Source organism: Thunnus maccoyii, chromosome 12 (genome assembly GCF_910596095.1).
Source record: "Thunnus maccoyii chromosome 12, fThuMac1.1, whole genome shotgun sequence".
NCBI classification, from domain to species: domain Eukaryota; kingdom Metazoa; phylum Chordata; class Actinopteri; order Scombriformes; family Scombridae; genus Thunnus; species Thunnus maccoyii.
The window spans coordinates 10,001,663-10,025,995 of NC_056544.1; the positions used below are offsets into that span (position 1 = coordinate 10,001,663).

A 24,333-nucleotide genomic window follows, 5' to 3' on the forward strand; every position below is an offset into this window, starting at 1 on the left:
ATGAATATTATATGGACTGCACCAAACATAAATAGTTTCTAACTATGAAGTGAATTCACACAATAAAAAGACACAATAAATTAAGGAGACAAGGAGGTTGTAATATAATACAACAGACCATTATACATTATTTTCCCTTTTACATTTACTGTCATTATAATGGTACTAAAAAAGTGACAATGCTGTTTTTCGGTTAAGTCTGGCACATTTACACCATATCGATGCTGCCCCTGATAAATAAAGTAATGTGTGCTATCATTTTGAAAATCTTAACTGGAAGCGGGCTGTTCATTGTTTCTGTCTTGACCCCGCCTGAGCCCCCAGCCCCCTTCTGTGTCTCTGTCCCAGTGCTGCCATTCCGACGCACATCCCTCGGAGAGGAGCAACAGCTTGGTCAAAGTGGACTTTACACATACAAAGTACATACACTGCATCCCCCCCTGCGGACAGAGACGGTCTCAGATCCAGGTTTCCATCCTCTGCTCGGGGAGGGCAGCAGCCGAGAGATGCGCCCCTGGACAGAGGCTCGGTGTCCGTAAAGTCAGATAAAGAGAATGAGACTGAGAAAGGACGCAGTGTAGCGCTCCTGTACCATCGCATTCACAACTCCGGAGGAATAACGGGACCTGGTTGAATGGGGGAGAAAAAAAAAGACGCGTTTGCTTATTTTGTGTGGATTTTTGTGGTAGAAATGGGGCGATGAGAGCCCTCCTGGTAACTGAAGACATGAGAATTGGGAGAGGAACAAAAAGCTCGGCTGCGGTGGTCTGTGTTTGAGTCTCCATCCATCCGAAGGGTCCAGTCTACACACCTTTATTCATGTTGCAAAAGCCAGTTTTATGACAATGGATTACTTGCTGTGGGTGTGCAGCCTCATTGTTCCTGTGGTGCTGGCTGTAGAAGGTATGTCGCTTTATATTTTGATCACTACTTTTTTTTTTTTTTCTCCCGCTGATGAACAATGGACTGTTAAGCTGGATCTGAATTTGGCAATAAAAACACAACATACAAGATATACAATGCACAGAGAGAAAAAGTAGAGACTGTGTGTATACATCTGATCATTTAAATCATATTTGGGTCAGTCCATCCCGTCAGTTTAATCACCACATCAGTCATTTATGCATGTTTCTATAGGTGGAATCAGATCTGTAAGCAAGACTCCCTTCATGTTTTGGTTAATTAAAGCTGTTAATATCATGCGGGTCCCGCTCTGTTAAATAGGCAATTATGCTGAGTATCAATTTGCTTGCTGATTCTAATCCATGTACACATGTATCAGCACGTCCCGTTCCCTCTGTGTGTGGTGTGTTTGGTGTGTGTGTGTGTGTGTGTGTGTGTGTGTGTGTGTGTGTGTGTGTATGTGTGTGATGACATCCCAGTGTTCCCATTGCGGCTGAAGGACTGCCCTGTTGCTATTGTCCCTGTTGTTGTCACACCCACAAGCTAAGTGTGAGGGTGCCCACCTGCCCCACCTTTCCTCCCCCCACAGCCCCACAGAGGTTCCATTCAGCCCACAGAGACAGCAGAGTGGGTTTTTCCTCTGCTGCCACTGTAAAATAGAAATACACTGCTCATATGATGCACGCCAAAAGGTTTAAAACCTGCTGGTTGGGTTCACCCACTACCAATCAGTGCTGTGGACGCTTAAACACAGACCAGAGCGGATCAATCCCGGCCCCCCTGAAGCGCCACAGGGACACACATGTGAAACATATTAGATGACAAGTGTGAATTAAAGGTCAATGGCTTAACAAGTATGCTGCAGCCCCCGAAGCTCTCTCCATCACCGAGGGATTGTTGCTCCGGGGAGAAGCCCACCCTCTGCCTGCTCCGCTACCCACCCACCCACCCGGCTCCTCCTCTCTGAGCTGTAGCTACATTTCTCTGCTTTGCCTCCTTTTTCCTCCCCGTCCAATCTGCCTCTCCTGGACCATGGCCAGCCTGATCCCTCATCAATTCTGGTGTCAGCAAGTAAATCAATGCAGCGGCAGCAGCCCTCCGAGTCCCAGTGGACTCTCACGCAGAGATGATCAGCCCGTTTCCCAACCCGGCCACTTACTGTTACTCAAGGCTCAGGGGTTAACTAATGTTTGTCCTCTGAGGATAAACATGAAGGGCAGATCGTCGGATGGGTTTAAATGAGTGGAAAAGGGAGGCCTTTTTCAGCGGGTTGCCTGCCGTTATTTAGCTGCTTACTCGGTAGATTTCAACACATGGCTGGAATCTGGAATTTGTTTTTTCAGATTGGCAAGTGTTTGCGCATGGATGATGCAAGCTGGACTGCAACTTGAAGTGTGTGCTTATTTACAAAAGCTCCAAGTGATGAGTTATCTCCAGCTCGCACCAACAGACTGCAGTAAAAGCCTCAGCAACTGTGACATTTTTATGCTGTATTACTCTCATTTACAGTCGGTGTTTACTGTTATTTTAAAAGCTCGTAAACTAGACGGATGACCACTCAGAAAGTATTTATGAAATAATCTAAAGGATGTATGTACTGTAGAAGAATCATTAGATAATTTTCACGTTGAAAGAGAGCTTTATTCACATTTCCCTGCTTTCTATAAATCAGAATATCAGCAAGAATAATTATTTGTTGACCTGTAAAGGCAGATGTAAGCAGCCCGGAAGAGAGATGGAATTAGGTCAGCTTGACTTGTTCAAAAACTCCTCATCAAGTGACAAATGAAGCATCACACTCGCTGAGATTCTATACAGAGAAACATGCACTTATGTACAAATGAACCGTTGCTCCGTGTGAGTCCAGGAGTCGAATGTTTGAGCCCAAACCTCAGATTTTCTTCACCTATTTATATCCACACATTTGATCATCCTCCGATCACTGATGATGATGTTTGGCTGTTAATATTTCATATGTTTGCTTGTTGGCAGCGAGTGTCAGTGTAGTACGAGGCGAGGCCTCCCTTTCATGATGCACCCGCTCTCACAAAGTGAATAAAACATAAGCATGTGTGAGCTCCCAAAGCGCACTGAGAATTCAGAGATGTGTGGCATTTTGGCTCTGGTGATCAAAATGCCACGGGTGGTGATGCTCTAAAGTTGCCACTGCAGCATTGTTTTCTTTACCCAGGAGCAGAGTGACTCCACCGCTGCTGTAGTTTTATGGGAGAGGGGGGAGATTTCTGGATTTGAGTTATGGCAGCGAGGCAATCTCAAAGGCATTGTAAATTTAACAGAGAGGGGGGAGCTGTGGAACAAATGGGATCTTTTTCAATCTTAACCGGTTTCTAGGATTGAGTGAGTTGACGATAGCATGAACAAAAACCTTTGTATTGTACTGAAATTTTAGTGTATTACAGCGAGCCTGAACTTAAATGTCAAGCTTGAGGATATACAGTGTCATCCACTCCTGCTGGGTAACAATAGTTTTTGTAACAATACCAGGATTCCTTACTTCTCTTGCACAGGGAGGACACCTCTGGAGCTGCTAGGGATGTTGGATGCTTCAGCAGGGTAAAATCCTGCTTTCATGGGGGCTTGAACCTAGCTTTTACAGATGCAGGATGGTCACCCTGCTGCCCCTGTATGTGCATAGTGTGAGGTGAAGCCTGTTTAAAGGAGCATCAGGTCAGACCGGTGGTTAGCTGGATCAGACACTCAAGGGACGAGTGTGATACATGGATCAGCAGCGTGTAGTCCAGCAGCAGTCAGCTGTGTGCCACCGAGGGCCGAGTGTAGCCAAGCAAACACAACAGCCGCTGATTCACTGATTAGTTGTACTGATTAGTTCCTCCTCTCCGGCTCAAGTCGTGCTAATCAGTAAAACAACTTTGTTCCCAATCGTGTATTTAAACTCGACAACTGAAGTTATTAACTGCTGTCGTTCATGTCTTTAGAAGACTGAGAAGTCTTTTAGAAACGAGCTACAAGACTTTGCTTTTGTATTTAAAGCCCTGTCAGTTATTGTAGTGCCAAATTTCTTTTGTGCATGATTATTAGTTATTAAATGTCATGCAGAGATAAATGTGATCCCCACCGTCCACAAAGACTGAGCCACTTATTTCTTTTTAAATTGAACGATTTTTACTTTATGCAGTGCTATTCATCTGTTTATTCAAACCTACCCACTCACTTTTCATTTCTTGAAATATTGCATTCTATACATGACTTAAGCCTGATTTATGGTGATTTAATGCATGAATTAATGCAGGATGTGTCATGACTGAGACTAGTGTTTATGTTTAGTTAATGCTTAATGAACCATCTATTAATGATTGTTTTTTCACAGTTACTTTGATTTATATGCCATCAAATTAACTGGAATCCAGTTACATAGAAAAAAGCATTTCAGATCCGTGCATTTGATCAGCCTTTATGAAAGCAGAGCAGTACCTGTTTTAATAGAAATATGAAGCTGTTTTTTTTATCAAAGCGGTGGTCAAATACAAACATCTAGGGCTGCAACTAATGATCATTTTCATCATTGATTAATCTGTTGATTATTTTCTCGATTTTTCTGGAAGTTGTTTGGTGTATAAAATGTAAGTGGTGAAAGTGAAAAATGTTGATCACATTTCCCAAAGCCCAAGGTGATGACATCCTCAAATATCTTCTTTTGTCCCAACAGTCCACAACCCAAAAATATTTAGTTTACTGTCATAGAAGAGGACCAAAGAAACCAGAAAATATTCACATTTGAGAAGCTGGAATCAGGGAATTTGGACTTTTATTTTCTTAAAAAAATGACTCAAAAAGATTAATCGATTGTCAAAATAGTTGGCGATTAATTTAATGGTTGGCAACTAATTGATTAATCGACTAATCGTTGCAGTTCTACAAACATCTATATGCTGCTGCATGACCCAGTGGTCACTGATGGTAATTGTGTGAACAAATCACGTAAACTAATTTTGACTTGCTCATTTTTTAATGGTGAGCAACAGGAATTCACGTTAATTCATGCATTAAATCCTCATGAATCATGCTTTAGTTATGCATTACTGTAGCATCTGTTTTGTACCCTTCTTGTTAAGTGTTCCCAACCTTGGACTATGATCTGCCAAACTAACCATTGTTTTCAAGAGGAACAAATGGTTCTGAGAGCATTACACAAGTAGTTTATCCCTGTACATCAGATACTAGTTTTCAACTCGTGCTTCCATTAACACACAAAGCAGGCAAATTTGCATAGAAACAAATCTTACTAGTTTTTCCTCTATGACTGCAGTGTGAGTTTCACCATACAGAGATGTAAAACGAGGACAGAGAACTGTATTTACTTCTCTCACTACCTGCATCTTTCTACAGTCTTTGGTTAGGATTCAAATACACTGTTGACTCAGTTGAATCCCTCAGATGTAATCTATCTTGTTGGATGCACAGATCACTATTCATTATCCCTCAGTCTTCTAAAAGGAAAAATAAGCCATTGTGGTTTCTCTAATGAACACTGCAGCACAGACTGTAAACACTGTGCAATCTCCAGCTCAGCAGCTACAGATGGACCAGTGATCTATTCACTCAATCAAACAACGTCTATTATTGACACACAAAGCCAAGGACACATTGTACTTTTAACTGCATTGTCTTCTACCTTTGAAACAAAAACATCAACCAACAGTATGGGCCCGGAACAAAAAGCCACATTTCTTGGAAAGAGCGCAGCTTCATTTTACTGCCATGTTACTGTTTTTCTACACAGGACATGTTATTTGTTTACCCTCTCACACCCTCCTTTAGCGCCGTTATCAACGACTTGTGAGCAAATGGTGCACAGCAGGCGTCGTGTCATTGAGTCTCCATGAAGAAAGTGTAATTGTTTCAGTAATTATGTGCTAACAGCAACATAACAATGGGAGTCAACACGGCAACAGCTGTATGTTGAGAACATTGAGAGGTTGGTTCTTCTGAGGTGTAGTGAACTCACTGGACCATGCGACAACTGATTGGCAAGCTGACAACAATGCCCATTGATCCTGCTGTTTATTCTTCATCTGTCCTCTGATTGTCTGTCCTGCTCTCACCTCCTCGCAAAGTCGTAAACAGCCGTAGGTGAAGAAAACGACCTCTGAGATAACGTCTTAAGTCGAATTTCAGGTGTCAGATTTATGCCCCGGTGCTTATATGACCTCTCTGAACCCTCTGAAGGCATCTTTTGAGGATGCTTTGTTCTTATCTCCACAAAGGAACATTGAAAGAAGTGCATTTGCGTGTGCCAAATACACATTTTTATTTTTCAGAGAGAGAAAGCCTTAATTAGGCGGCATCACAGATATGCCGTGATTGTCAGAGTAGCGAGGCTTTCAAAATCTGAGTGCATGTGGGTGGAGGTTATGAAAGAGAGGGAGAGGAAGTTTTACCTGCATCCTTTGTCAAGCAGAGGGAGGGAACTTGTGTGTCTGTGTGTGTGTGTGTGTGTGTGTGTGTGTGTGTGTGTGTGTGTGTGTGTGTGTGTGTGTGTGGTCTTTAATGCTGTACAGCAATTTGCTTTTCCCTCTTCACACCATTTAATACCAGTTTGTCAACCTTCCTCCTACTCTTAATTTGCAGAAACCCTTATGGACAGTCGGTGGGCAACCACAGAGCTAGCCTGGACCACATTTCCAGAGAGCGGGGTGAGTAAGTGTGTGCGTGTGTGTGTTTGGTTTCTTTTGTCTGCCCTTTTTTTCTTTAATAACGTTTGTTCCATTTGCTAGTTAATAGAGCCCAGTCTTCCTTGAACAGCTCACCTCCTACTGTTTTATATCTTTGTTTTTGCAGTGTATGTTTGCTTTCTTGGATACTAAAAAACAAATGAGAAACACACTGTGTGACATTGTGGGGGAAGAAATTTTTTCAGTAGATTTTCAGTATTTAGCAAAATGTAAAATGCTTGATGAACTGCAAAGAATCTAAACAAACAAGTGAGCAAACATGCAGATACAAAAAGAAAATCCCCCAGTGTGTGAGGACTATTAGGTAGGCTCCACCTTGCACGCCTCCCCAGGATAGAGAGCCTGATAATTGAAAGCATGTGTCTGTGTCTTTTATAATATGGGCCCAAGAGCGCATTACAGGCAGAAATTAAGGTTTTCAGTTGATACCCCCTATAGGAATGGTGAGAAAATAAAACAACATGAATTTGACCCCAGGGCTAACAGCCTGACAGACCTCCCCCACTCCCGGCCAGTGTAATTTGTCTTCGCTACGTGAGCGCAAAGTCAGTCAATGGAAATGGTGGGTTTCCATGGAAACGATCTTCGGCAGCCCCGGCTCTTTCCTTTCCCTACAAGGGCCGAGTCTGAATGTCCTAGCATCCATGAAGTCATATGTCACGACTGGTGAGGCAGCCCCTCTCCTCATGCCTGACAAGCCCATACGTTCGGGGGCCGGCAATTATCATATTTGTCAGGTAGTGCATCAACGTGTTGCCGGTGATTTACGACATCTAATGCTGACTCTTGGGCTCATCGTTTGGGAATAAATTGCACAGGAGCTCAGAGACGTGAGATGAGTTATGCATTATTTTCTTCCAGTTGAAATAATCAATTTCTAGGAACCTCATTTGTTATGGAAACGAAGCATTCAGTCCATGGGGGAATTAGGAAAAAAATCAAAAAAGATTGACTTCTCACAAGGTTATTTCCTAATGGACTAAATTTATTGACCAATTGGACCATTTATCATAGACTGTAATGTTAGTTACCAAGACCACTGTTACCACCATATAAAACTATCCATGGTTCCGATCTTTTGATATTGACACATATTAAAAAAATCAATCAATCAATGATTAAATTACTAAAGTGAAAGCTACATGAGGTAAAAAGACATCAATCTACCTGGTATATTAAACACAACAGATGCAAATACCTGCACTCAGACTATATGTGTGGGCATGAGAAAATAACTATAATATGATCTGTATAACCTGAAGTGCTCAGGAGTGCTGCCATGGTGCAATCACACTCACAGCATTGCATTTAGATGGCCATTTTAATAAATAACTCACTGTTTGTATTATAGATATATGAGGATGTACAGTTTTATACTCTCATCTCTTAGTGCAGATAACAAATTTATATGTTATAGACACCAAATCTCCTTTTGAGTCTGTTTCGATCTGTTCTGCAGCAGTTATACACATAATAGCTGTTTCCTATAGACGCGTCTGTGGTTTATTTCATAGCTTTTACAGGTAGATAAAGCCCTCACCAATATATTTATGATGATCCTCGATGCAAAACAACCTCCAAACTGCTGACACGTGATCAGCATCATAACTGTTAGTCAAATAGGCATAATGCGTGAAATGTGTTTTAATGGGGAAATGTTTTCTATTAATAGTCCGTAATGATTGGAATTTTCTGAATGATTCATGCAATTAGAAACATTTTAGCTGCAAATGATTCCTCACAGGCCGCACATACACATCACACTGTGGGAATATGTGTGTGTTGCATTTTTATATTATGTGTATATCAGATTTCACTTTACTGTTTTTAATGCCCTGTATGCTTGAATGGTTTCCATTCTGTTGCTCTGCATTTAACATTACTCACTATTAATTAACAACATATTAGATAAGTGAGTTCAGTTGTTTCTCAATGAGAAGTAGGACTGTTATCGCATTAAGAAAAAAACATTAGATTATCAATTAAAATGCGCTTAACTTTATTCTACTCATTGCCTCCATCAGTTGTCTTTCAGATTCTGAATTTCCCTGCTGTCATATCCTCTTGTGTCACAGTATGTCTCTGTTGTTTCCACAGTGGGAGGAGGTTAGTGGCTATGATGACTCCATGAGCCCAATCAGAACCTACCAGGTGTGTAATGTCCGACAGCCCAACCAGAACAACTGGCTGAGGACAGACTTTATCCCCCGCAAGGGCGTGCTGCGTGTCTACGTGGAGCTCAAGTTTTCCGTCCGTGACTGCGCCAGCATCCCCAACATCCCGGGCTCCTGTAAAGAGACCTTTAATCTGTTTTACTATGAGTCAGAAGGGGACACAGCTACAGACACCAGCCCTCTGTGGAGGGAGAACCCATATGTGAAGGTGGATACTATAGCCCCAGATGAGAGTTTCTCTCTTCTGGAAGCGGGAAGGATCAACACCAAAGTACGCAGCTTCGGTCCGCTCTCTAAGGCTGGCTTCTACCTGGCATTCCAGGACCTCGGCGCCTGCATGTCACTCATCTCAGTCAGGGTTTTCTTCAAGAAGTGCTCCACCACCATTGCCAATTTCGCCGTCTTCCCTGAGACTGCTACAGGTGCAGAAGCTACTTCCTTAGTGATTGCTCCGGGGGCCTGTGTGACCAATGCCATGGAGGTGTCTGTCCCTCTGAAACTGTACTGCAATGGGGACGGCGAGTGGATGGTTCCCGTGGGCTCGTGCACCTGCGTCGCTGGCTTCGAACCTTCTGCAGACAGCACTCAGTGCCAGGGTATGTGTATTTAACAGACATTTGGACTTTTATTTAACCAAACCTCCTTTATATGCTCAGTGCAAGTCACCTCCGTCTGTGCCCTCTTCTCTGCATTTATTGTGTGGCTCCTGAAAGGGGGTGAAGGAGGGTGGAGGAGAGTATGAATTAATGAGGTGTTGCAGAGAGGAGCAGCATACAAATATTGTGAGAGCAGGACAGAAGGGAGAGAAAGATAGTGGGAAGGCACAAAATGGAGAGCCAATAGATTTGCGCGAGGAAAATGCAGATAATAGGAGGGATAGGCGTTTGGAGCCCAGAGAAAAGAGATATTAACAGAGAAAGAGAGATAGCGCGAGTTAAAAGGTGCACATTGCCAAGGATGGGACGGAAACAGCTGCAGAAAGAGGAAGAATGAAAAGGGAGGAGGGCTGCAGGAAGTCAAAGACAGACAAGCAAAGCCTTCTCTCACCTGGGCGTGAGAAATAGTGTCTAACACGCGCTGGAGAGCTCATTCGTTGCCATTTGGCGGCTCAAGGTTAAAAGCTTGCCGCCAATGCCTGATAAAAAGCTCTCTAGGGCCTCAGCCAGCGGTTGCGATGAGGAAGTGTAATTTCCTCCGCGGCCTCCCGTTAGTTAATCTACAGGCGGCCACACTCATTAACACCATTCAGACCAACGTGAGCCAACACTGCCACGCTAACATTAATCACTGAGACATTTCATTTCTTACCTCAGTCCCGCCGCCGCTCGGAGCCAAACGCCGCATGAGATGGAGAGAAGGCAGAGAAGAAGAGCAGAGGAGAAAAGAGGAGCGGAAGAGAGACCGACATTAGAAGAGAGGGAAACATTAGTGTATCAAAAACAGGGAAATCATCGTGCCCTCCAAAGAGGTTAATGGATTGAAGCAAGACAGTGGGGGTGATTCAGCACCCTCTCGAAAGAAGCGAGGAAAACAAACAAATAAAATATAATGATGATGCACTGTGTAATAGAAGAAAAATAAATCAGATCAGAGAGTGTAGGGCCTAAAGGTCTCGGTGCATTATGAGAGAAAAAAAAAAAGAGTACATTTTCATCTTATCTTCTTTTGCTATTTATTGCACGGTTTTAGAGCTACAATGCGGGGGCCATTAGCTGCGCTGATTTTCCTAAAAGTGCCATTGTTGGGAATTAGGATGGAAAGACCACTTAGCCCAACTAGTTAATCACACACTTTCTCTCTCACTGACTGCGTTTTATGAGCCCTCACGCTGACAGGACAGATGTTTGCCAGAGACCCCACTTTTACACCATCAGTTAGGAATGTGGCAAACAGTAAAACGCGGGGCTCTGGAGGCTGATATATCCAAACCTTTTGCTGCTAATCCCCTTTATCTGAATCCTTCTTTAGTCTCGGCTTATGCTGGTTTATCCTTTAGACTTGATATCAGCCAACCTTCTGCGTGACACTTTGGAATTCAAATGAAATGCTTGGACACATCGTCTAAGATTACCGTACTTTGTATATTTTTCTAATAACTCATCTCAGCTAATTTATGTCTGGTCTGATGTCCCTTCATTTGAATTGATTTATTGGCTTATTATGGAGCTGCTCTGCATGCATTTAGAGGCCTTGTTTGTATGCAGCGGTGTGGTTTGGAGAGCTGAGGACTGAACAGACACTGATTGATGGGTTTAGGGTGTATCCCTTTTCTCAGAAGCATTCTCCATCCCTGTTTGTCTGACAACAGCAATCTCCTGTCAGCAGTCTATCTCCATCTTTATCCTCCTTTTCCTCCTCTTCAACATGAAACTTTGCTGTCACCCCGGTGCTCTTTTTGGTGGGAGATTAATGTCACCTGGAGTGGAGTGTGAAAATGAGAGAGCAGATGCAAATGTATAGATAAGACCTTATGCTCATGTGTTCGCCATTCCTCACTTACGTATCAACATTTTCTCCATAAATATTGGGCTCCGTCTGTACATTTTTTGATCCGTGACAGATGTGATAGCTGCTTGTCTTTTACACGAGTGACAGCTTTGTTAAGTTTTTATTTTTTTGTCCTTATTGTCTTTTTTTATTTTCTCTCCCTTTCATCCAGCTTGCATCCCTGGGACTTTCAAATCCAAATTCGGGGAGGGATCCTGTGCTCCCTGCCCTTCCAACAGTCGCACCAGCGCCCGAGGAGCCAATATTTGCCCCTGCCAGAATGGTTTCTACCGTGCTGACAGTGACCCCCCTGACTCTGCCTGCACCAGTAAGTCATCCTCTGCTGCACAGACTGAAAAAATCCTCAGGTTTTTTAGTGCTGAGTCTTTTTTTGAAAAGTAAGACAAGGACTCCAGTAATGTACTAGGTTATCAGCGCCAGGTTCTCGCTGTCATTTTGTTTAAAATGACAAATCTGCAGCTGCATGTTTCAAATGGATATGTGGTAACTAAGCCGGTCTGGTGTTGACCAGCCTGTCCAGACCTTTAAGAGAAGTCCCAGCAGTTGTGCTGATGGAGAGCGATGTGCTGCCTTGACTGTGTAAAATCACCCCCTAGGGGCTTTTCGCCGCATTAAATGACACACGCAGTCCGCGACTGTCTTCCCCAGATCCTCGTCACAGGAACAGTGTGGACTCTGACATTGACCAGCGCGCACAGACAGGCTGGGCAGGGACACAAGCACCACCTCCAACTAAACACACACACACACACACACACACACACATACATACACACACACAGGCCTGACAGTTCTGTCCCTGCGGTCTGTCAGAGCTTGTGCCAGGCAGCCTGTGCTTTGTGTTGGAAGCGGTGTGTTGCACAAGCGAGGCTCAGCCAGTCAATGGCCGGCAGCTTGGGCTCAGCGTGTGTTTTAGATGGGTGTCCAATTAGAAGAGCCTCCACTCTGAACTGATTCTGCCTAATTAGAAAGGACAGGGCGAGTGGAATTGCGGCTCAGAGCAAGCCGGCTGAGGGGCTGAATTCAGCGGACAGGCATATTTGGCCGAGAAGAGCCGATGCCCTGAGAGCTTTCCCTTCCCTCTCTCTCTCTCTCTCTCTCTCTCTCTCTTTGCTTCGAGACAGGTTAGACTTTCTGCCACTGGAAGCTCAGAGAGAGAGAGCCCTTCTCTTTTTTTTTCGCTGTAATAGGATGAAAAGCGCGTTTGCAGAAGCAATCTTTGTTGCCTCCCTCTGTAGTTATCGTACTTTATCCAGGTTTCAAACACTTGTCACTCAAAACGCGGCACTGCTTATTGAAACGCGGTGGCCTTGGGTTATACTGATATAAGAACATGACTTTCTATCAGAGTGGATTAGCCCAGTTCCACAAGCACCGAGAAGGTTTATGCATAGAAATGGTCACACTGCAGAGCTGCACAGGATTCTGCTTTTCTTTAAGGAACATTACTAAATGATGATGAGTGGTGTTCTGTTTGTGCATGACAAGTTGTATTTATCCTCCTGTTTCTGAATGTGTTGATTTATTTATTTGCACCATGAAAAGATTTTTCCCTATTGTGGTGTTTTACATGTATCCACGTGCGTTGCTGCATCTTGAGGATTTGTGTGGAGCATTTTATTTGTGCAAAAGGCCTCTATAAACAGAAGAGGATTATGATATTTGCCTATTTCTGTACATTAAGTACTACGCCTTGTTGCCTTCTTATATAGGTATTAAGCTTTTCTCTATCATCATTGTGGAGGGAAGATAATGTAAGCACTGCATAGGGAGCATGACTAAAGCCTATGTTGTATGTTTCTTTACTCTGCCCACCTTCTTTAACGTGTGTGTGTGTGTTTGTGCAGCTATCCCCTCAGCGCCTCGCAACGTTATATCCAGCGTGAATGAGACCTCGCTGTCCTTGGAGTGGGAGGAACCCGAGGACACAGGTGGGAGGAGCGACCTGGTGTATAACGTGGTGTGTAAGAAATGTCTGCGAGACCGGAGTCCCTGCACGCGCTGCGACGACAATGTGGACATCGCTCCTCGCAGGCTGGGGCTGAGGCAGAGGAAGGTGGTGGTGAGGAATCTGCAGGCTCATACCCGCTACAGCTTCGAAGTGCAGGCTGTCAACGGAGTCTCCGGGAAGAACCCCACCTCACCCAGCTACTCCACAGTCAACATCACCACTAACCAAGCCGGTCAGTAGAAGATCTGTCAATGACATTGAATGTGTCCACAAACCAAAGTTAATTCATATAGCTTACCCTGATCAATACCACTTAACATCACGATGAAACAGGCTGGTTAGTGGATCCTACATTCAGTCAATGTTAGTGAGTGTCTTAATGAGCTCTCAGTATCCAGAGTGGTATTAACACTAGCAAAAAAGATTGTTGAACAAGCTCAGTGGGAGCAACAGATGGAAAAAAAATTCTCTGCTTTTCTGAGACAGGCAGATAAAACGCAAAGTATACTTTTTATCTCCACCGTCAGCATTCAGCACATTGTCAACCAGGCATCTTGACAATGTCACCTTTGAACATCTCCTCTTAATATTTGCAGCGTCATCATCAACCAAACTGCTCAGCACCTTTCATAGACTATAATTACTCTCCCAGTTAACCTGCACTTAATCCACCTTACTGCAGTTTATGGACCCAGGACAATGACTGTCAATTGAGTCACTTTCAGGCCTCACAAATCAATAAACTGCAGAACAGTGAAGGTGAAACATGTACCGTTTTTCTAAAACCACTCCGGTTGGAGAATTTTGAATAATGATTATCTTACTGTGATGGTTTGTGAATAAGAGAAGATCCTGGCGACTCAGAACTTGAAGTGACAATCCCAACACTCGTAGGTGAAGTAGCTTTCTGGTGCCTAACAGTAAAATGTAAATTTGTCCCCTCTTTGATGTCTACCCGCAGCACCTTCAGCAGTGCCGACCGTCCATCTGATGCGCTCCACCTCAGACACCCTCAGCCTGTCGTGGCTGCCCCCTGAGAAACCCAACGGGGTCATCCTCGACTATGAGATTAAATACCATGAGAGGGTAAGCACTGACTTTTTAGCTGTTGCCTTAATGGAGGTGACAGTGCGGCTTATTGAATTTGAAAATCTACTTTTCCAGCCTTGTGCAGAGGGCAACATTTTTGTAGATGCTGAGAAATGTAATTTTGAAATGATTTGTGTGGGAGATTGGGGGAATGTACAAGTTTCTATTGTTGGAGTATGTACTGGTCAGTTTCAGCCACTGGTGTGAGTGTCGAGTCATTGATATTGATCAAATGTCCTAGTAATGCCCTGCAGATACATATGGCCATTTTAGTACCTTTGATGGTAAAAGTAAAGTCTAACAGGACGTGATTGGCCAACAGTGTGTTTCCAGATTATGCTGCTTTGAATCGAAGGGAGCTGTGTTTTTCGCTCTGCTAATTTCTGTCTGAACATGGCTTTTACCTTAAAATATTTTACTTTCCTAAACCACTGTTGTCACAAGCTATAAATATGGGATAATGGCTATATGCTAAAACGTAGTGTAGCAGTTGCACAAGTTGAGAAGCATCATAAAATCAAACTGACTCAGTTGTGTTGGTTATCAATATCTATTACAAGTTAGCTAACGTTAACTAGAGTTAGCTAACGTTAACTAAGGTTAGCCATCAAAAGAAACTGAGTCTAATGAAATGAAGAAGTTGTGTTTTATTGCTTATGAATTAAACTTTTTCTTTGTTTGAGGATTACTGTGTTATTTATTTTTTGAAAAGCTACATAGCTGTATACTTAGACAGTGTCTACATTTACATGCACAATAATATTCCACTATTATTCCGAATATAAGAATATTCCGAATTTGATATGGATCATGTAAACAGCATATTACGTTTAGATATTCCGAATTGGCCTTATTCAGAATGTAGTACACATGGGATAAGCCAATATTATTCGGGTTTTAGGAGCATTCTTTGGACATGTATACAGCACATTCAGAATATGTGTCTCACTTGGGGTTTTAACCGCAGTTTTTGACACACTGCCTCTTGCCTGTTTGCGATCAGCCCCGTGCGTTGTAAACAAACCAACTAGCCAACAGTTAGTTGGGGAGTCTGGGATAGAGATGCATGACGGGCTGGCTGTGTAAAGCACTTCTGCACTGGAGTGGGAAGGCAGACAGAGGACAGGAATGAGAGGAGAGCAGAGAGCTGTTCAGGGCGGGCTGGAAAAACAAAGCGTACCTTCTCCATGACGGGGACGGAGGGGATTGGTTATTATCCTGACATGCAACCACAGACTGACAGTGACGACTCGGTGTGATGCACCAAAAACACTCAGCAGTGAAGTAAACATCATGGGATAACCTTGGTACTGGATGTGCCTGTAACTATAAATTTATATCACTCATATCAATATCACTTATAAATATCTGGCAGCAGCTCACTAATGTTTTCCACCTCGCTGGTTTACTTAACTGCCTGTGGAGATCTTGTGAATCCAGTTCCCACTGGAGCAGAGGGAAACCCTGAAAACCCTCTGCGTGTAAACGGAAATATTAATGGAATATTCATTTTCATTAACCATGTAAACAGCTTAGTAGGAATATTGTCTTTTTCAGAATAAGGGCAAAAACTGGAATATTTTGTGCATGTAAATATAGTCAGTGTAACTTATGTTAAACAGCAACCACTGTGGCCACAAGTGACAATTACCGGATAACGGCTAATTCCAAAATGTAGTCAGTCACACAAGTAGAGAGGAGTCATATGATCAGCAAAGTGACTCAGTAATATCAGTTACTCAGCAGTAACCTATGTTAGCTAGCATAAGCTAACATAAGCTACCTCTCATACCAGACCAATTGAGGCTGTAGCAGCAAAACCCCTGTGTGTATTGAAAAGAGCAAAGGTGCGTTTTATGAATTCAACTTTTAACTATATAGTTACATTGTCTTGCTAGCAAGCAAAACATTCAGCTTTAGGCTAAAAAAGGGTCATTTATTCATTGTCAGCAGTGGCCCAGTTTAGTTTTTTATCATGATGTTAACTGAGAACCAAAAGCTGTATTCCTCACATGTGGCATCTGAAAATTATCAGGAAGAACTTGACAATTGCTACTTTATAAAGGTCTATTGTTGTATTTCAGGGCCAGGCGATGTCGCACACTGTAACATCCCAGCGCAGCTCAGCCAGGGTGGAGGGGCTGAGGGCCGCCACACCCTACGTGGTGCAGGTCCGAGCTCGCACTGTTGCTGGATACGGACGCTACAGCAACCCCATGGATTTCAGCACCAGCCTACACAGTATGGACAACCTCTCTGCTTCTGTTCTTGATGATCTGCTGCTACAGTTTTCTTGATGAGGGTTCAGACTTAATAGTTTTTATGGCTGCCTTAATTGGTAGCCATTACCCATGCAGCACAGGCTACCCTCTAATCCCTCAAGTCGTTTTTCAGCTGTTATTTACTCATTTGTGTCTGTGTGTGTTATCTGGTCCAGGTGACCCTCAGAAGTCAGTGCAGGACCAGCTGCCTCTCATCATCGGCTCGGCCTCCGCAGGTCTGGTGGTCATTGTTGCCTTGGTGGTAATCGCTGTTGTCTGCCTTAAGTAAGTGTTTGATTTTTATTACTGACAGCCTGAACTACATGTTTCATTTTGTTAGTTAGAGTCTGAACAAAGAGGCTCATTAAATTTTTACATGCTTTCAAAGGGTGTATACTTACTCTTAAGCTTCAAAAAGGAGCTTTGGAAGAAAAAAGAAACAGAACTGCTCTGTGTGTTCTTTCCCTGGCAGTATGTGGATTCATCTGATAGTAATGTTAGATATTAGTTTGATTCGCTGTACCTTGAAAGGGTCAAGACTGATTATGTGAATGTGACTTTGTTTATGTGCTGCTTGTTTACAGGAAGCAGCGCAGCGGCTCCGAGCTGGAGTACACTGAGAAGCTGCAGCAATACAGTAAGTTTATGTGTTCTCCTTGGGAACCGTCTCCTCTGCAGTCTGTTGGTCACGCCAGTACAGTTAACCAACTGATTCAATCAATTATCCAATCACCTGATTGAGGCAGGAAACCATTTCTGTGTTTGCTCAGAGGAAGCCGTGACCATGTTGTCCACACAATCCTTTTTTATATGTTGTGTATAAGATATGTTGTTTAGAGTGTCTTTGTAACATTCCTTCGTGAGCATTGCCCCTGATCAGTAAACTAATGAAATTCAAAAATAGATGAATTTAAGATCAAACAGATTATATCAGTTGTAAAAGAAGAAAAAAGAAGACACATATAGATTACTCTATATCAACTTTCTATGGAATTGCATCAGGCTGATATGATTGTATCATGTTAAATTGTACAAAACTCTGTTGCAATTAAAGAAATAATTCAACATTTTGGGAGATATACTTATTTGTTTTCTTGCTGCGTGAAGATCAGTACCCTTCTCATATTTATATGAAGCTATAGCCACCAGATGGTTAGCTTAGCATAAAGCCTGGAAACTGGACAACAGCTAACCTGGCTCTGTCCGAAGATAAAAAATCAGCCCACCAGCACCTCTTAAACTCACTAATTATCACGTATCTCATTTATTTAAGTCATTAAATAAAATGAAGTTGCCAGGCACTGGTAGTCTTGTTTTCACCGTCACCAGCCAACCAGCTCAGACTCCAGCCCAGAAACAGACTGGCACATAATGCCCTGCAAAAACACAAATTGTTGTTTTTGCGTATAAGTTTTTGTATGGCTAGAACTTGTTAATTAGTGAGCTTTGGGCTAGCTGTTTCCCCCTGTTCCCAGTCTCTATGCTAAGCTAAGCTAACTGGCTGCTGTTCTTATTGAACATCAGTTTTAAGTATTTCATGTGTAATTTTTTTATGATCATTTATAGTAATTTGTTTGCCATATTATGATGTAGGTTGATATGATAAGATTTGTTAATATTGTGACATTGATTTCAGCCATATTATAAAGGCACTTTTCCCTTTCTGCCTCAGTTTCTCCAGGGGTCAAAGTGTACATCGACCCATTCACCTACGAGGACCCCAACGACGCCATCCACGAGTTTGCCAAAGAAATAGACATCTCCTGCGTGAAAATAGAAGAAGTCATTGGTGCAGGTAAACACAGACGTTGTTTTTGTCCAAGGGGACGGAGAAGGATTCAGGTTAATTAATCATTTATTTGAACAGGAGTGTGCCATCAAGCCCCGAGGTCTGCTCTGTAAGAGAGTCTTCTCTGGGAGAAAAGGGTTAGGATTCAGAGTGTGCTTGAGAGCTGCGGGTGGGAAGGACTGAAGTGAAAATCTTCTCTGTAGCTCTTCCCCTCTAGTCTGTTTTTTTTTCTCTCCAGTGGCATGTTGTGTCCTAACTTCACCTCAAATGACAGTCTGCTCCTGCTCGTTCAACCTTCCTCCCTCCCTGTCTTTTCTGTCTTTCTTTCTCTTTCTCTCTCCCTCGTAAACATTTGTACTCAGGCACCAAATGCAAAACCCCCAGGTTCCTCGCCCATCCTCTCTCTCCCTCCACTGCTCCGAGGTTGTTCACTCGATCGATACCAGTCACTCCCTCTCTCCCCAACATCTTTGACCCTTGACCTCCTGCCTGTCGGTCTTTCCTCTCCTCTTTTCTAATCCTCCTCCACAGTTGAAGCCGACCCCGACTCTTTCAAATCAGCTCCCTCACTCCCGAATCCGACCAGTAATGTTCCCTCTCCCTGCACTTTCCCCAACCTCCTCTTTCCCTCCACCCCTCCTCTTCTTTCCTCTGCTCACTCAACCCCTCTCCCCCATCACCCTCACCCCCCTCCCCTTCCCCTCCCCCCCACCCTGTTGTCTTACCCCAGGTGAATTCGGCGAGGTGTGCCGCGGACGGCTCAAGCAACCTGGCCGCAGGGAGATGGTGGTGGCGATTAAGACACTGAAAGCCGGCTACACTGAGCGCCAGAGGCGGGATTTCCTCGCCGAGGCCTCAATCATGGGCCAGTTTGACCACCCAAACGTGATCCGGCTGGAAGGTGTCCTGACGCGAAGTTGCCCTGTCCTCATCATCACTGAATTCATGGAGAATGGAGCACTCGATTCCTTCCTCAGGGTAAGTATGGCAGGAGGAGCGTGCTGCAACACCTCTGACAGAGAAGATTACTTTCTGTTTGTATCAAAGATGAGAGGAACACACACACTGACAGTCATTCACGATCACGACACCTCTGGGTTATCGGAATGTTTTACTCTCTGTAAAACACCCCGAGGCGCTCACTTGCTGAGTGATGGAGATTAAATGTGCAATATAACGCCTGGAGACAGGCATAGTGTCTCGGCTTGACGTGACTGACTGATGCTGACAGGTTTTCAAATGTACAAACTCCTAGTGGAAAACTGTCACACACCAGACCTTTGGATAGGTTTGCTTCAGTGTATTAGAGCGTCTTTGTATGACTACAGAATACATTACTGATCAGAGTTTTCGGTTTAGACCACCACCACACAACACCTACACAAAACGCTGAACAAAGGCAAGATGAGAAATGAGGTGTCACACAGTACTTCCTCAGCTGTGTGGGGGCTATTACATGTCAATTACATTTAATAAAATGTGTTTTCTTGCATGGCTACACTGTGAAGAAGTCTAGTTAATGTAGCTGTTAGGCTGGATGAGGTTACTTAAAAGTATACTATGCAGGATTTTCCTAAAAAAACAATGTTTAGACTCATACAAAAATAATGAAAATAATGACCCAGTGAAGGTGTGTGGCACTGTATTTATCTGCAGAGACCCTGCCCGCTGCCTGTATGGGTGTGCAGCCTGCAGCCAGTAACAGCATGCAGGGTGTGAGGTCGAGACTCATAGTGTAGCAACCAGGTTACATCGCTGTCTCTGTCTCTCTCCTCTGCTCCACTCTGCTCCCTGTGTCCTGAGGGCGGGGCTGAGCTACACACACGCAGAGCAGAGAGGCCACAGCGGACAGGATGAAGCACTGCATTCATTTAATTCTGCACCGTCCCACAAGATGGTGCAGAGGTGTGGGCATGTTTATTGATGCTTTAGAACGTAACCGACGTGAAACAATCAGAAAATAACGTTTTATTTCTCTGATTCACGGCTTTGTTTTCACCAGTGCCACTCCATCTCTTCATTCACTCTCTAGCTCACTCGACCACCCCTGCTCTCTCTCTCTCTCCCGCTTGTTGAGCCAGGGAGGAGGGGCCAACTTTGAATACTGTGTTTACAAATGCCAACCGACAAATCCTGCATAGTATGCCTTTAATGCCTGTGCTGAATCAATGCAATGTTGCTGGTCTTAAAGGATATGGCTGGTGATTTTCTATGTTTTCATTATTGTCAACAAATATCATGTGCAAAGCCAAACCAACAATGAACTCATCCTACTTACACGTATTGTGTGTGTGTGGGCATGTTTGTTTAGAAACGGCTTCAAAGACTTATAACAGCGATCATGTTTTCAGTCTCTGGAGAGTAGTTCTGTGTAAGGCAGACGCCATTGTGCATGCATGGGAACGCTCTTCCATCTTGTTGTGTTACATATCACAACGTCTGGACTTTACACCAAAGTTATTTAAGCAATATACAATGTAGCACAAAGTAAATTCATGTACATTCATTGTTGGTTTGAGATTTGTTGACAAAAACAAAAATAGAAAAAATTGCCAGCCATATCTATCTACTAAAGGAAGGAATCTCTGTCTGTATGTCCTTCACCTGTGTCTTGAACTGTTCATCCAATCAACTCCACACTTGGCGGGTGCATTGCTGGGGAACAAAGGGAGTGCAGTGTCGACTTTGGGGGCAATTTGGAAATGCGGCATGATTAATATTAATAAAGTTTAACTCTGAATAAAAAAGCAATCAGACTTTGCTCTGCAGCAGCTGGGCGGGGCCTCTGGGCTCTGCGACTGCATGTCATGATCAGAGCTGTACAACCCTGCCATGAGAGATATGAGGGGACACCACTTCTCTTTGTTTGATAACGTTAAAAGTTAGGATTTGTTGTGGGTTTCCCGACTCATTTTAAAAAAGACGAGAAAAAGAGAGAGAGAGAGGGTGAGCAGGACAAAGGCATGAGCCCCACTCAGTTAAACTGCCGGAGACAGTAAAACTACCCAGATACGCAGATACGTTTGATTGGCAGCAGAATCAACCAATGGAAGGCCGTAAACTGTTTCTATGGTTCAACCTCTGTTTAGTCTCACTGGTTAAGTGTCTGTCTGGATAAAAACCATCTAATTTATTAAATCCTTATCGTTGTAATTGATACATTTATCACATTTATATACATATACACACACATATATATATATATATATATATATATATATATATATATGTATAGTTCTTGAGAAATAATAAGCAATCACCCCGTTTTGAATAGGCACCTTTTGAACGGGCACTGCACTAGTCCTTTAAACACAGTTGTTGTTTCAGTGACAGTACAGCTGATTGTTACCAGAGATGATGAGGAATTTTGGGTAGTGTTTTCAATAAAACTGATGAGCCTTGACAATGATCATCTTGTCCTAATATCTCTTTGCTTTAGTGAGTGACCATGTTTCCTGTCTGTTGGTACACATTAAGGAAAAAATTACCGAGAAATTTTATATAAATGATTGGACCTTTGATCATTTTGTAGGGCTGGGTATTGTTTGAAATTTTCAATACTATTGCTTTTTATCAAACTTCTCAAATGTTAAATGTTGTCAAAACACAAGTAGTTTTACAAGTGTGGCTAAATAAAATAAAGAAAGAACACAAGAGATTATGAGCCTGATTCTCGAAATCAGAACTCAGTGCCACTAACACATTTCAGTCATTACAAAAAAGCAAATCAGTGAATATACGATTAAATTATAAGTAAACAAAACTACAAATCTGACCAGACATTCAGTTTTAACTTTTGGTACTTGACAGCTGTTGATTCTTGTGGCTGCAGACACATTTTGGCAAATGTTTGATTATTTAAGTAATTTATTAAAGTCCCCCTCCACTCAAAAATGTGTTTTGCTTATAGTTACTTGACTTGAATTTTTAGGTTTCACTGTGCAGAATGATGTATGTGCAGAGTTTGATACTAGAAGTCTGTTTTCACATTCATCTGCTGAAAGTGGAAAGTTTCTCTGTTCTCACGGAAAATCAGAGTTTAAGGCATGTACCTACGAGCAGGATTTCTGACATCACAACTAGTTTGTAGCCAATCGTGGTCCAGTATGCAATTTGCAGAAAGTGCGATGTGGAAACTTGAAGCCTCCAGTGCACATATGTTTGTTCAGTGGTTAAACTTTTGAAACTTAAAATAATTACATATTCATAGAGTCTGGATTTTTAAAAGGAGTAGATGTAATTTTAAGGATTTTAACAAAATATTGAGCATTTTTTGTGGAAAAACCATATCAGACACAATTAATTACTACAAGCAGAGTATTTTTAAATGTTTTAAAACATGTCTTGAGGGGATCTCGATGGCTTACCAATTTGCTGCTTTAGTCAGCTTTGAAGGTTGAATATCTTTGGGTTTTGCTCCGACAAAATAAGTGATTTTTAGACGTCACCTTGAGCACTGGGAATTTGTGGGTCATTTCTACTACTTTCTGCCATTTTATAGACCAAATAATTTATCAATTAATTGAAAAAACAATCAACTGATTAATTGGTAATGATAACAATTCCAGCTGAAACAATTTGTTGATTACAGTAAAATTCATCATCAGCATTTTTGATAGACAATTGGTTGTTTGAGTAGTTTTTAAGCAAAAAATGTGGAAAACTGACTGGTTCCTGCTTCTCAAAAGTGAATATTTTCTCAGTCCGCATTTTTCTCTATTTGCTGACATTTTTTAAACAATTAATTTAGAAAATAATCAGTAGATCAAATGATAATGAAAACAATCATTTGTTGCAGACCTACATTTGAGTGTCCAGTCTGAGCCTCTTCCCTCCTTCTCACTCACTCCTCTCAGTCAGCTGTCCTACAAACAACTCCACGGCCTGTCCAGTACTGTGCTGTACTCACCCCCGCTCCCGCCACTGACACGCTGCCTGTGACTCACAGGGAATCGGAGTTCTGGTCTAATGAGGAGACTTTAGAGACTCACACAAACTGTTCATGTGTGTCACACACACAGGAGAGCTCGTACTTCAGCTCCCCGGAGACACGGACACACTTACACACACACACACGACATATGCACATGTAGAAACATAACAGATACACACTCATGCGTACACACCACCATGGCTCTGAAGGCCTGCTATGAATCATGGTTGTTTATACATCCATCTATCCCGGCTTATTTTGCTGTCAGACTTCATTGGAGTGTGCAGACTACAAAGCCGAATGTTTATGGTTTTGTCATGTCACGTCTTGAATTCTTTGCTTTCTTTTTGTGGAGTCAAAGAAGGGATTGATTATGTTGAAAACTGTTTTTTTTTTCTCTTCCAAATCCTACTTGAATTAAGTATTCAGGTCAAGAAATAGAAGCTCACTGTAGTCTCAGCTTTGCAGAAATTTTCCACATTTTTTTCCAGCCCTTAATTGTGTATTGACTTGGCATTGATTAGTTTAATTCACACACCTCAGGTTTCACATGCCCTCACAGGTTGGAGTGCTGATTTATTACGATCTAGAGTTTATCCTACTGTGGCACGCTTCATAAATGTAGAGAATTGTAAATTAAACCCTGAAAGCCCTAATCTCAGATTTGTTTCATGCTTCTCGAATGTTAACACAAAAGGGAAAATTCTGCAAATCGAGGGCTTTCAAATGGGAAAATGAGCTTTGAGCAACATGCCATTCTTATTCAGTCAACGGGCCAGTTTTGCTTTAATGTTCACAAACAAAAAAAAAAAATGCAAACAAAGCTTTTCGCCTGAGGAAGTCATGTTAACAACCGTGCACTGCCAGTACCTGCAACTAGTTTTAGAGAGAAAAAAATAACTGCTGTTGTCTGTTTTTGATTTGAGGGTTGGAGCTCCTTCTCTGTTTTCATCTGGGTTCAATATTGGGCCTTAATGGCTTTAGTACAACAGTAAAGAGTCTAATTAATCA

General features: G+C 42.6%; 1 protein-coding gene across 1 annotated transcript in view; it reads left to right on the forward strand.

Annotated features, from left to right (window-relative positions):
• Positions 1-619: 619 nt before the first annotated feature.
• Positions 620-24,333, forward strand: part of ephb3a (eph receptor B3a) — a 30,068-nt gene continuing 6,354 nt past the window's right edge. The window contains exons 1-11 of the mRNA XM_042428748.1: positions 620-903; positions 6,514-6,578; positions 8,715-9,387; positions 11,451-11,606; positions 13,147-13,482; positions 14,212-14,336; positions 16,424-16,580; positions 16,777-16,885; positions 17,185-17,237; positions 18,273-18,395; positions 19,120-19,367. Of these exons, the coding sequence (XP_042284682.1) occupies positions 840-903; positions 6,514-6,578; positions 8,715-9,387; positions 11,451-11,606; positions 13,147-13,482; positions 14,212-14,336; positions 16,424-16,580; positions 16,777-16,885; positions 17,185-17,237; positions 18,273-18,395; positions 19,120-19,367 (2,109 nt within the window). The 5' untranslated portion in view covers positions 620-839. The remainder of the gene's footprint in view (positions 904-6,513; positions 6,579-8,714; positions 9,388-11,450; positions 11,607-13,146; positions 13,483-14,211; positions 14,337-16,423; positions 16,581-16,776; positions 16,886-17,184; positions 17,238-18,272; positions 18,396-19,119; positions 19,368-24,333) is intronic.